General features: G+C 34.6%; 1 protein-coding gene across 1 annotated transcript in view; it reads left to right on the forward strand.

The window, feature by feature from the left end:
* The window catches only part of LOC126817155 (zinc transporter 7), a 118,653-nt gene that overhangs the window by 57,736 nt on the left and 47,108 nt on the right, over positions 1-13,809 (forward strand). Inside the window, exons 6-9 of the mRNA XM_050544000.2 lie at positions 3,227-3,271; positions 10,067-10,249; positions 10,468-10,603; positions 13,452-13,542. Coding sequence (XP_050399957.1) covers positions 3,227-3,271; positions 10,067-10,249; positions 10,468-10,603; positions 13,452-13,542 — 455 coding nt within the window. The remainder of the gene's footprint in view (positions 1-3,226; positions 3,272-10,066; positions 10,250-10,467; positions 10,604-13,451; positions 13,543-13,809) is intronic.

Genomic DNA, 13,809 nt, shown 5'->3' on the forward strand with positions numbered 1-13,809 from the left:
AAAAAAATATTTGTTTTGAAGGCTAAAAATACAGTTTTTGCTAAAATGACATTACTTCCGGTGAGAATGAAAATGTTAAATTAGTTTTATGAAATCTGAAATGGCATAAGGCATCACGTGGTAAAAAATTTATGAAAATCAAATAAAAATTGACACTGTAATAGACCAAAAACCTTCAAAAGTGACTAGTAGAAAATCGTCTATTTCTCTGCAACCTTACAAGTTAGAACCCATTTTGTGCTATCTGTATGGTTGTATGGGTTCATTCTATTTGTTGATTGAAATTAAATATCATACTTTTCAACAAATAACATATACGACTCATTTGAAAAAAATATCGGTTTTGAAGGCTAAAATTCAGTTTTTGCCCAAATGACATCACTTCCGGTGACAGTAAAGGTGTTAAAATGGTTTAATCTAGTCAAACGTGGCATTAGGCATCAAATGGTGAAAGAAAATTGAATAATAATTGATTCTTGTACAGGCAAAATAACACGAAATGTGGCTCATGCAAAACTACTTATTTCTCGGCAACTCCTGATATTACAAACTAATTTTGACATACATTCTCTTTGTATGGGTTATTGCTACGAGGTTATGAAAGTTACGATGAAATATTTTGAAATATGAAGATGGTGGATGGGTTGTAAATAGCTTATTTTTACACCTTTTTTCGCCTTTGAATCTAAATGTTTTGTGCGCCTTTACAGGGCGCACCCTTTCAGTTAAATCAGATTTAAAAAAAATGATATTTGCTTTCAAAAAGTTGTACCGAAATGTCAAAATCTGTCAAAATTGTAGTTTTTGCTGAGTTTACGTCACTTCTGGTGCGACAGGAATCTTTACCGGTAACAAAAAAAATGACATTTTGGACCACGCAGCATATGAACTTTCTTTTGTACAAATGGAATAATAAATAATTAATCTAGGACTGAAAAACTGAATTAGCCATCGGCGGCCAAGGAAAATTACGGACACATAAAATGCTGACATTTTTAGTCAAATCGGATAACTCTTCAACCCTGGGTCAAATGCCATATAAAAATATTCATAAATAAAAACGTTTTTTATAAAATTTTAAATTTTCGCAATTTGGCAATTAATATCTACGAAGATTCGTCGACAATCAAAAATCAAAAGTAGCACAGCTATTTGCCTGGTCTCCAACTATGTCAAGATGCATCATATGTTAAAATTCGATGACTATTGTTAATACTCGTCCTTATTTTAAAAAAACGACAACTTTTGTGATTTTGGACATTTCTCATTGACACAGAATGCCCAAAATAGCTTTAATCTCTAAGTCACACCCACTTTCACAATAAAACCGAAGAAATCGTATCGATCCGACATGTAGTTTCTGAGATACAATCAAATTGGAAAAAAAAAATAATAATAAGAATAATCTTAACAAAAACAATAGTGTTTCACCCTAATTAAGTAACAGTGATGAAACTTGGTGTATAGTTTCATTACATCATTACCTTGACAAGTTCGATATGAGAATTTTCTGCTCAGGGTAGGCATTCATTGGGTGAATGCCTTGATCTAGTTTGATGATGAACATTGTCTGCTTATGGTAAGCAGAGATAAGCAATTTGATTAGTTGATGCTTTGGGACACAATAACTTTAGTTTTAATTAAGTGAGAGTGATGAAATTTGGTGTATAGTTTTATTACACCAATACCTTGACTAAGATCGATAATGAGCATTTTCTGCTCAGGGTAAGCAGAGCAATAAGAAATTTGATTGATCGAGACTTTGGAACACAATAACTCTCATTCTAATTGAGCTAGAATGTTCACACTTGGTGTAGGTGTTTATTAGGTGAATACCTTGATGGAGTTCGAAGATGAGAATTTTCTGCTTCGTATAAGCAGAGATAAGCAATTTGATTAGTTGATGCTTTGGGACACGATAACTTTAGTTCTGAGAGAGAGTGAGGACACTTGGCGTATAGTTTTATCACATCAATACCTTGACTTAAGTTTGATAATGAGCACCTTCTGCTCAGGGTAAGCAGAGCGATAAGCAATTTGATTGGTTGAGACTTTGGAACACAATACTCTTCTTCCAATTGAGGTAGAATGTTCAAACTTGGTGTAGGCGTTCATTAGGTGAATGCCTTGATCTAGTTTGATGATAAACATCGTCTGCTTACGGTAAGCAGAGATAAGCAATCTGATTGGTTGATGCTTTGGGGCACAATAACTTTGCTTATAATTAAGTGAGAGTGATGAAACTGAGTATAGATTCATTACATCATTACCATGACTTAAGTTAGTAGATGAGAATTTTCTGCTTGGGCTAAGATAAGCAATTTGATTGGTCAAGACCTTGGAACATAACAACTTTTCTTTTAATTGAAATAGAATGTTTAAACTTGATGTAGATGTTGATTAGGTGAATGTCTTGACCAAGTTCAATGATTAACATTTCAAGCTAAAGCTAAGCAAGTTCATTGGACAAGATAACTTTGATTCTATCTGATAGAGATGATGAAACTTAATGTATAGTTGATAATCTGTTTGATTGCATACTTTTGACAAAAAAAATTTGCAATAAATTAATACGCGTCATCTATTTATTTTGGGATTTTGGCGGGGGACATCAGCCTCACTGTTGGCTTGTTATTCTATGTAACATGTTTATTTTATGACCTAAAAAGTGGTATTGGTCTTTTACGGTACTGACAAAAAATGTTTTGTTTGTTGTATTTGTAGGCCTATAATTTTGAGACCTACCTTCCAATCTGTGTCATTAATTTAACAATATCAGCAAAGTTTATACTTACAAGATCAGACAAGTTATATTTATAGCACAGCTTTCATGAGTTAACAGGTTTAACCAGAGGCCGAAGTCAGAGGGGTTAAACCTGTTAACAAATGAAGCATGCTATAAATGACTTGTAACATTGACAACTGCTCAACATGCTAATTGTTATTGCACAGAAAACCCACCCCACTTCTCTATATGATTTCTACTAAAACTAGTGTAAACCAGCAAAAGCTTCCAAAACATTGAACATGTCTAGTTATTGCATGGTTAATCTCCACCCAATCTACTAGAGGCAAAACATCTGCTTATTCAACGAAACGAACAAAAGAAGATTTCTCATCCATGTTACAATTCATTTTAACCACCTTCAAGGATGGAAAGTCATTGCCTGACAATGCTTTGCTTTAAAATGGATGAAGATAACTATGTGATATTGTATTTTTTCAGATCACGGACACTCTCATTCAATTGGTGGTCATAGTCACGGTTTAGGTATGTTATATCTAATTTTGTAGGCATGTTTCACAAGTAATACTTACATTGACTACCACTTTACTGCAAATCACAGGAAGGAATAGGATGTGGCAATCTGTCACTTTAAACCTCTGCTGATTTGAGAGTATTGTTTTTTTATATGCCCCATTTTCCTGTGGACGTATATTGTCGTTGCCCCTGTCCGTCCATCCATCCATCCATCCACAATTTGTTTGTTGGATCACAATTCTTATCCGATTTTGACCAAACTTGAAATATAGGTTTATCTCCAAAAGATCTCGGTTCCTTGCGATATTGGCATTAAGGATGTAACGGTTCAAAAATTCTTGAACCGGTTAACTGGTCGTTAAAACCCCAACCGTAACCGGTTAACCCATAAAATTTTCTATCAAAATATTTGTTGCACCAAAATAAGACTTGATAATATATTCTTAAATTATTAGTATTACAGCTTTTAAGTTAACATTTGCAGTCAGTACAAATTCCATTCATTCATTCTTGATGTTTCATTTGTCCATCTTGCACGCTGACAGGTCACGTAGGCCCTATACCTTTGGATTTTTAAATACAAAATAAGTTTGATTATTCAACGTCAGCTAATTCCAAATAATTTACTACACGTGTTTCTATCACAAGCCATGCTGTATCGTATGGTACCAGTGACCCGTATATTACTGTATGTCAACTTTGACTCCATCGGCACAGCATCGCGCACTCGAGTGATAATATAAACAATTTTACTATTATATCCTCTCTATTTTAATATTATTTCATCACATCAAACTTGTTTCATTTCGAGACTTTGTTTATGGAGTGATGACGTTAATACTGTAAAACATTTAATTTGTCAACCAATTGAGATTTAATGCTGGACAGCGAGTGCTAATAAGGTATACATTACAAATGTCAAAACCTGAGCGGGAATTTACAGTCGTTAACTTCCCGAGACTTTTTACAAATGACAAGTGCTATTTAAAATATTTATGTGGTCTTAGTGAAAGAAAACAATGTTGTGGCTATCATTCCTGGGTTTGAAGGTCAGGTATCATATGAAAACGAATACCGATTAGTAATTTTTTGAACCAGTTCAACAGTGCAACCGAACCGTGACCGGTTAACCGAGTGACCGTTTACATCCTTAATTGGCATGCATCGGATCGAAACTTCATAGATTATGGTCCCTGATTGTAAGAAAAAAAATCGCGTTTTTAGCTTGTGGACACTCTTAGAGGTCACAATTTTTATCCAATTTAGATGAAAGAGAAAATGTATGTTTATAACCCAAAGATCTCAGTTCCTTTCGATATTTGCGCATATTGGACCACAACTTCCTGGATTATGACCTCTGATTGTACGAAAAGTCACGTTTCTAGCTTGCAGTCCCATCAAGATGTCACAATTTTTATCTGATTTAAGAAAATGTTCAAATATATAACTGTTACACCATAATGATGATCGAGTTTGAATTTCGTGAAAATCGGACAGAAACTGTAAAAGTATATATTACCAAGGTTGTGCGGAACCCTCTAGAGGTCAGAATTTTTATCTGATTTTGATGAAAATTAAAATGTATGTTTATATCCCACAGATTTCAATACCTTTTGATATTTGTGCATATTGGACCGTAAGTTCTTGGATTATGTCCGCTGATTGTGTCAATAAGGGACGTGTTTCACTGCTGGTACTTTTATGTCTTTCCACAGCTTTTGACACATCAGACCACCAAAAACTTATTGTCCAGTTTTGATTAGCAGTGTATAAATATCCATAGACAAGGCCTACAATTTTGGAAAAGTGTGATTGAAGTAAAGTCTATCTGTTGAATTTTAAAATATTATGCAAAGATTATTTCAGTCACACTATTTCAAAATCATTGTTATAAATATTTTGAGGTCTGCTTATTGCTGCGTATACTCTGTCATATGTTAACTGAGTAAGAAACGTAGTAGGCCTATTAGAATAATTTCGATGACATTTCATGGTTGATTCGTAGTTTGAACATTCAATATTCACAACTATGTCATTTGTTGACGTAACAGTTATTCACTCATCAGTGCTGATATCAATCAAGTAATAATTTATGTTTCGATGTATCGGAAGCAAACATCGATACTTGCAATGCATTGATGATACATTGGTAAATTTGACAGACATTACTACAGTAATTACAACAACGATCACTGTTGTTGATTGAAAATTCCTTGCCTCAGATCTCCGTTATAAATTCTGACAGGCAACAATTCTCTTTGGTTCAATTCTCTGCCGCTCACGCCAGACACGACAAGATCTCAATGTCAACAGTAAACCAAGCGACGTGATTTTTATCTGCCGTCGCTCCCGTCCGTTCGGCCGGCCGGCGTCCACAATTGCTTGTGGATGCTCTAGAGGCTAAAGTTTATATCTGATTGACTTTAAATTTATATACAGTGTTCAAGGCCATGAGACGAAGAAGCGTATTGATTTTCAGCGATTACCAATAATTACTGCCAGAGTTGTGGCCCTTGATCACTTCAAAAAATCTTGTGGACTCTCAAGAGGCTAAAGTTCATATCCGATTGACTTTAAAATTATACACAGTGTTTAAGGTCATGAGGCGAAGAAACCTATTGATTTTCAGCGATTTCCGATAATTATTGCCAGAGTTATGGCCATTGATCACTTCAAAATATCTTGTGGACGCTCTAGAGGCCAAAGTTAATATCTGATTGACTTTAAATTTATACACAGTGTTTAAAGTCACGAGACGAAGAAGTCTATTCATTTTCAGTGATTTTCGATAATTACTGCCAGAGTTATGGCCCTTGATCACTTCAAAAAATCTTGTGGACGCTCTAGAGACCAAAGTTAATATCCGATTGACTTTAAACTTATACACAGTGCTTAAGGTCATGAGACGAAGAAGCCTATTGATTTTCAGCAATTTACGATAATTACTGCCAGAGTTATGGCCCTTGATCACTTTGAAAAATCTTGTGGACGCTCTGGAGGCTAAAGTTAATATCCGATTGACTTTAAATTTATACACAGTGTTTAAGGTCAAGGGACGAAGAAGTCTATTCATTTTCAGTGATTTTCCATAATTAATGCCAGATTTATGGCCCTTGATCACTTCAAAAAATCTTGTATATGCTCTAGAGGCTAAAGTTAAGATCTGATTGACTTTAAATTTATACACAGTGTTTGAGGTCATGAGACAAAAAATTCTATTGATTTTCAAAGATTTCCGATAATTACTGCCAGAGTTATGGCCCTTGATCACTTTTAAAAATCTTGTGGATGTTCTAGAGGCTAAAGTTAATATCCGATTAACTTCAGATTGATACACACAGAGTTTAAGATCTTGATACGAACAAGTAAATTTTGATGACTTGAACAGCTAAATCCATGATGTTAAAAGTTTTGTATACTATGCGTAAACATGGGGCAGAACTTTATAAAAACTAAACAAATTCTAATGTTTTCTGATAATTACTTCATGAGTTGTTACTCTTAATCAGATTTTAGTGTATTATAAATGTTTCATTACCGAAAAAAGTAAAAATATCCCACAAAAGCTGCTGTGGGCGTATGTTTCGTTGCCTGACAACCTATCTTTTACATTGTGGTATTTTATACAAGTTAATTTCTCAAACTTGTCCTTAAAATTTAGGTTATTCTTATGGATACACGGTAAATTTTCAACCTGATAAGTATTTATATCCGATAGTGATGAATTTCTCCAGTTTAGAATTTTGAAATTTCCAAATGCAGCAGTAGAAAATTGTGAAATGATAGATTTCAATATTTTCGTAGTTTTTGTAAGCATTTTGGTTTTGCTTAATAATCCAAATTCCTGTATGTAGGAATGATTTTAAAATTATGAAAATAAAGTTCAGGTGTAATATTGTCCAAAATGATGATTAATTGTGCAGAAGTAAAAATTAAAAAATTTTTTAGTAGGTTTGTTTTCAACGAAAACTCAAAGTATTTTTGTCAGATCCACATGGGTGTGTCTGAAGTGCGAAGTAAACAAAGACGTTGTTTAATACATTTACACTCTATTCATCAGTAATCTATGTATGTGTTGAAAAAAAGAGTAGCAAGATTAATAAAAATATTATGACTTGATTTCTTTTTCTTTGCCGTTAAACTTAATACAGGTAATTGCCACCACATTGGATCCAAGATGGCAGCCGTCATTGCATTATGTCGGAACCTGTTTTTATACGCCCACATTTTCATGTGGACGTATTATGCCGTCGCCCCTGTCCGTCCGGTCGTCCGTCCACAATTGTTTGTGGACTCTCTACAGGTCACAATTCTTATCCGATTTTGACGAAACTTGAAATATAGGTTTATCCCCAAAAGATCTCGGCTGCTTTCGATATTGGCATGTATCGGGTCGAAACTTCTTGGATTATGGCCCCTGATTGTACGAAAAATCACATTTTTAGTTTGTGGACCCTATAGAGGTCACAATTTTTATCCGATTTTTTTGAAACTTGAAATATAAGTTTATAACCCAAAGATCTCGGTTCCTTTCCATATTCGCGCATGTCGGACCGTAACTTCCAGAATTATGGCCCCTGATTGTACAAAAAATCGTGTTTTTAGCTTGTGGACCCTATAGAGGTCATAATTTTTATCCGATTTAAAAAAAACGTATTATTATATCACCGTTACACCCTAAGGATGGCTGAGTTCAAATTTCGTGAATATCGGCCCAAAATTGACAAACAAAATGGCCGCCGTTTGTTCTCAAATAGCGTAAAAATATGGTATATCAAGGTTGTGGACCCTATAGAGGTCACAATTTTTATCCGATTTTGTTGAAACTTGAAATGTAAGTTTATAACCCAAAGATCTCGGTTCCTTTCGATATTTGCGCATATTGGACCGTAACTTCATGAATTATGGCTCCTGATTGTACGAAAAATCGCGTTTTTAGCTTGTTGACCCTATAGAGGTCATAATTTTTATCCGATTTAAAAAAACGTATTATTATATCCCCGTTACACCCTAAGGACGACTGAGTTCGAATTTCGTGAAAATCGGCCCAAAATTGACAGACAAAATGGCCGCCGTTCGTTCTCAAATAGTGTAAAAATATGGTATATCAAGGTTGTGAACCCTATAGAGGTCACAATTTTTATCCGATTTTGTTGAAACTTGAAATGTAAGTTTATAACCCAAAGATCTCGGTTCCTTTCGATATTTGCGTATATCAGACCTTAACTTCCTGAATTATGGCCCCTGATTGTACGAAAAATCACGTTTTTAGCTTGTGGACCCTATAGAGGTCATAATTTTTATCCGATTTAAAAAACTGTATTATTATATCACCGTTACACCCTAAGGACGGCCGAGTTCGAATTTCGTGAAAATCGGCCCAAAATTGACAGACAAAATGGCCGCCGTTCGTTCTCAAATAGTGTAAAAATATGGTATATCAAGGTTGTGAACCCTATAGAGGTCACAATTTTTATCCGATTTTGTTGAAACTTGAAATGTAAGTTTATAACCCAAAGATCTCGGTTCCTTTCGATATTTGCGTATATCAGACCTTAACTTCCTGAATTATGGCCCCTGATTGTACGAAAAATCACGTTTTTAGCTTGTGGACCCTATAGAGGTCATAATTTTTATCCGATTTAAAAAAACGTATTATTATATCACCGTTACACCCTAAGGACGGCCGAGTTCGAATTTCGTGAAAATCGGCCCAAAATTGACAGACAAAATGGCCGCCGTTAATTCTCAAATAGCGTAAAAATATGGTATATCAAGGTTGTGGACCCTATAGAGGTCACAATTTTTATCTGATTTTGTTGAAACTTGAAATGTAAGTTTATAACCCAAAGATCTTGGTTCCTTTCGATATTTGCGCATATCGGACCGTAACTTCCTGATTTATGGCCCCTGATTGTACGAAAATACACGTTTTTAGCTTGTGGACCCTATAGGTCATAATTTTTATCCGATTTAAAAAAACATATTATTATATCACCGTTACACCCTAAAAACGGCTGAGTTCGAATTTCGTGAAAATCGGCCCAAAACAGACAGACAAAATGGTCGCCCTTTGTTCTCAAATAGCTTAAAAATATGGTATATCAAGGTTGTGGACCCTATAGAGGTCACAATTTTTATCCAATTTTGTTGAAACTTGAAATGTAAGTTTATAACCCAAAGTTCTCGGTTCCTTTCGATATTCGCCCATATCGGACCGTAACTTCCTGAATTATGGCCCCTGATTGTACGAAAAATCATGTTTTTAGCTTGTGGACCCATTAGAGGTCATAATTTTTATCCGATTTAAAAAAATGTATTATTATATTACCGTTCCACCCTAAGGACAGTTGAGTTTGAATTTTGTGAAAATCGCCCCAAAATTGACAGACAAAATGGACGCTGTTCGGTCTCAATTAGCGTAAAAATATGGTATATCAAGGTTGTGGACCCTATAGAGGTCACAATTTTTATCCGATTTTGTTGAAACTTGAAATGTAAGTTTATAACCCAAAGATTTCAGTTCCTTTCGATATTTGCGCATATCGAATTGTAATTTCCTGAATTATGGCCGTTGATTGTAGGAAAAATCACTTTCTTTTTAGCTTGTTCTCTATCCATCTCTCGAAAATATGGGCGTATTCTGCCTGGCAGCCGCTGGTCATTACTGTAATTGATCTTGATCATGTCCATAATGATTTTACGCTTTCTATGTTAATAAGTGACAATTCTGACAATGCACTGAAATTAGATTTCTTTTATATTATTGACATTATATTTAAGCATTTATTTCATTTTATATAGGTTTAGAAGGAAGTGATTATGGTGGAAGTCACAGTGGTCATGGACATAATTGTGGTGGTGATGGCCATAGTCATGGAGATGGTCATAGCCATGGTAGTGATGACCATGGTCATGGGAGAAGTGATAATGGACACAGTCATGGAGAAAGAAAGCCCAATGCTGCTCAGGCTCAGATCATGCAAGGTAAATATTTGCCTGGTATATAATTGTACTACAACATTAATGCTCTTCGAATATGCAATCCAATATGATATATTTCATTTAAGAAAACTGTATTTTATAGTTAGAAAACATATTAAATTATGATTGCCGAACCCAAATTATAAGATGAGATCATTTGTCCCTAACCTTATTCCAGTATGTTCATTGAAGATTTAATTTTAAATAAACTGTATTTTTAGGTGTATTTTTACATATATTAGCAGACACTTTAGGTAGTGTTGGAGTTATTGTTTCATCTTGTTTAATACATTATTTTGGCTGGATGATTGCAGATCCAATATGCTCTATGTTTATTGCTGTTTTGATAGGTATAAGGTATGTACTTTGATTATTACTTTGAGAAGACAAATATGATCAATATTCAACATTCCGCGACGCTCTGTTTCTTTGACCACACATGGGGAAAAAAGACAATATAACCGTTTATAATTGACATGCGTGGCAATACCGCGATAGAACAGTTATTTATTAATGTGACCATCCGAGGATGCACATTATGTTTTAATACCGACAAATTGGGATTTTGCGTATGGTGAACACTAACAACCGAGTACACATCACACACACTCATATTCGAGGATGTTATAAGTGTATACCAATGCGGTGTGTAAAAAAACTCTAATGCTCGTTTGTTGTAACATTACAGCAAACGATAATCCCAAAATGGATTCTCATTTAATTATTTACAAGCTGTTACTAACTTTTAAAAACACTATCGTGAATCTTCAAGATATGACCATGAATTTCCAAGGCACTAACTTGACCTGTAAGAAACATTTTACATGTGAATATCGCCCTTTGATTGAAGATAAAGATTTAGATAAAACTAATTTTCTTGAAAAGTCAAGTTGACATTTTGAAAAGTCAAGCTAATCTTGAAAGCAAACTGTTTAAGATTATTTGTGCTTTTACACTAACATTTTTATACGCCCAGATTTTCATGTGAACGTATATTGTCGTCGCCCCTGTCCGTCAGGACGTCCGTATGTCTGGACGTCCGTCCACATTGTTTGTGGACTCTCTACAGGTCACAATTCTTATTTGATTTTGACGAAACTTTAAATATAGGTTTATCCCCAAAAGATCTCGGCTGCTTTCGACATTGGCATGTATCGGATCGAAACTTCATGGATTATGGCCCCTGTTTGTACGAAAAATCACGTTTTTAGCTTGTGGACTCTATAGAGGTCACAATTTTTATCCGATTTTGTTGAAACTTGAAATGTAAGTTGAATATCGGACCGTAACTTCCTGAATTATGGCCCCTGATTGTACCAAAAATTGTGTTTTTAGCTTGTGTACCCTATAGAGGTCATAATTTTTATCCGATTTAAAAAAACTTTCTATTATATCACCGTTACACCCTAAGGATGGCTGAGTTTGAATTTCGTGAAAATCGGCCAGAAATTGACAGACAAAATGGCCTCCGTTCGTTCTCAAATAGCGTAAAAATATGGTATATCAATGTTGTGGACACTATAGAGGTCACAATTTTTATCCGATTTTGTTGAAACTTGAAATCTAAGTTTATAATCCAAAGATCTCGGTTCCTTTCGATATTCGCGCATATCGGACCGTAACTTCCTGAATTATGGCCCCTGATTGTACCAAAAATCGCGTTTTTAGCTTGTTGACCCTATAGAGGTCATAATTTTTATCCGATTTAAAAAAACCTATTATTATATCACCGTTAAACCCTAACGATGGCTGAGTTCGAATTTCGTGAAAATCGGCCCAAAATTGACAGACAAAATGGCCGCCGTTCGTTCTCAAATAGCGTAAAAATATGGTATATCAAGGTTGTGGACCCTATAGAGGTCACAATTTTCATCCGATTTTGTTGAAACTTGAAATGTAAGTTTATAACCCAAAGATCTTGGTTCCTTTCGATATTTGCGCATATCGAATTGTAATTTCCTAAATTATGGCCCTTGATTGTAGGAAAAATCCCATTTTTAAGAGGTCATAATTTGTAACCGATTTAAAAAAAATGTTTTAGTATATCACCTTTACACACTAAGGACAGCTGCGTTCGAATTTCGTGAAAATCGTCACAAAAATGGTGTTCTCAAATAGCGAAAAAATATGGTATATCAAGGTTGTGGACCCTATAGAGGTCACAATTTTTATCCAATTTTCTTGAAACTTAAAATGTATGTTTATAACCCAAAGATCTTGGTTCCTTCCGATATTTGCGCATATCGAATTGTAATTTCCTGAATTATGGCCCTTGATTGTAGGAAAAATCACTTTCTTTTTAGCTTGTTCTCTATCCATCTCTCGAAAATGTGTGCTGTCCTGCCTGGCAGCCGCTTGTTGTAATTGTTGTCGCCTCCGTCTGTGCGGCATCCACAATTGCTTGTGGAAGCTCTAGAGGCTAAAGTTAATATCCGATTGACTTTAAATTTATATACAGTCTTTAAGGCCATGAGACGAAGAAGCCTGTAGATTTTCAGCGATTTGCGATAATTACTGCCAGAGTTATGACCCTTGATCACTTCAGAAAATGTTGTGGACACTCTCTAGAGGCCAAAGTTAATATCCGATTGACTTAAAATTTATACGCAGTGTTTAATGTCATGAGATGAAGAAGCCTTTTGATTTTCAGCAATTTTAAAATATCTTGTGGATGCTCTAGATACTAAATTTATCATCTGATTGACTTCAGATTGATACACAGAGTTTAAGGTCTGGAGACAAATAAGTATATTGATTTCAATGAATTTTGATAACTTAAACAGCTAAATCCATGATATTAAATGTTTCTTATAAAAAACATTAGCATGGGGCAGAACTTTATAAAAACCAAACAAAATCTAATGATTTTTTGATAATTACTTAATGAGTTGTTACTCTTAATCAGATTTTAGTGTATTATAAATGTTTCATTCATTACCGAAAAAAAGTAAAATATGCGACAACTCTTGTTGACTGCCAGGACGATTCAGCTGCTGTGGGCGTATGTTTCGTTGCCTGGCAACCTATCTTTATTTTTGTTTGATAATTTATATAACATTTGAGGCCAAAAGAAAGACCTGCAATTGCGAGATTTAGCTCTTACATAATGCATCTTTATAAGGTTCATAAAAATTTTGAATCTGTAACTTGGTTGTCACATTAATAACTTAAGCATTTGATTTGTTTTGTTAAAATATATTTTCAGTGTTCTTCCACTGTTAAGAGATTCTATAGGAGTTTTAATGCAGCGTACACCTCGAGTACTTGATAATATATTACCTGGATGTTATACACGTGTAAGTTTATATTTTAAATCTCCACGATGAGCATAAAACATAGAAACAGTCTTGTGTAACTGATATCTATATTTTTGTATGCCCAAATTTACATGTGAACGTATTATGCTGTCGCCCCTGTCCGTCCAGACGTCTGTCCAAAATTTGTTAGTGGACACAGTACAGGTCACAATTTTTATCCGATTTTGATGAAACTTGAAATATAAGTTTATATCCCAAAATTCTCCGATCTGTATAATATTATCATGTATCGGACCATAACTTCAT

This window comes from Patella vulgata, chromosome 4, assembly GCF_932274485.2.
Source record: "Patella vulgata chromosome 4, xgPatVulg1.2, whole genome shotgun sequence".
In the NCBI taxonomy this organism is placed as follows: Eukaryota; Metazoa; Mollusca; class Gastropoda; family Patellidae; genus Patella; species Patella vulgata.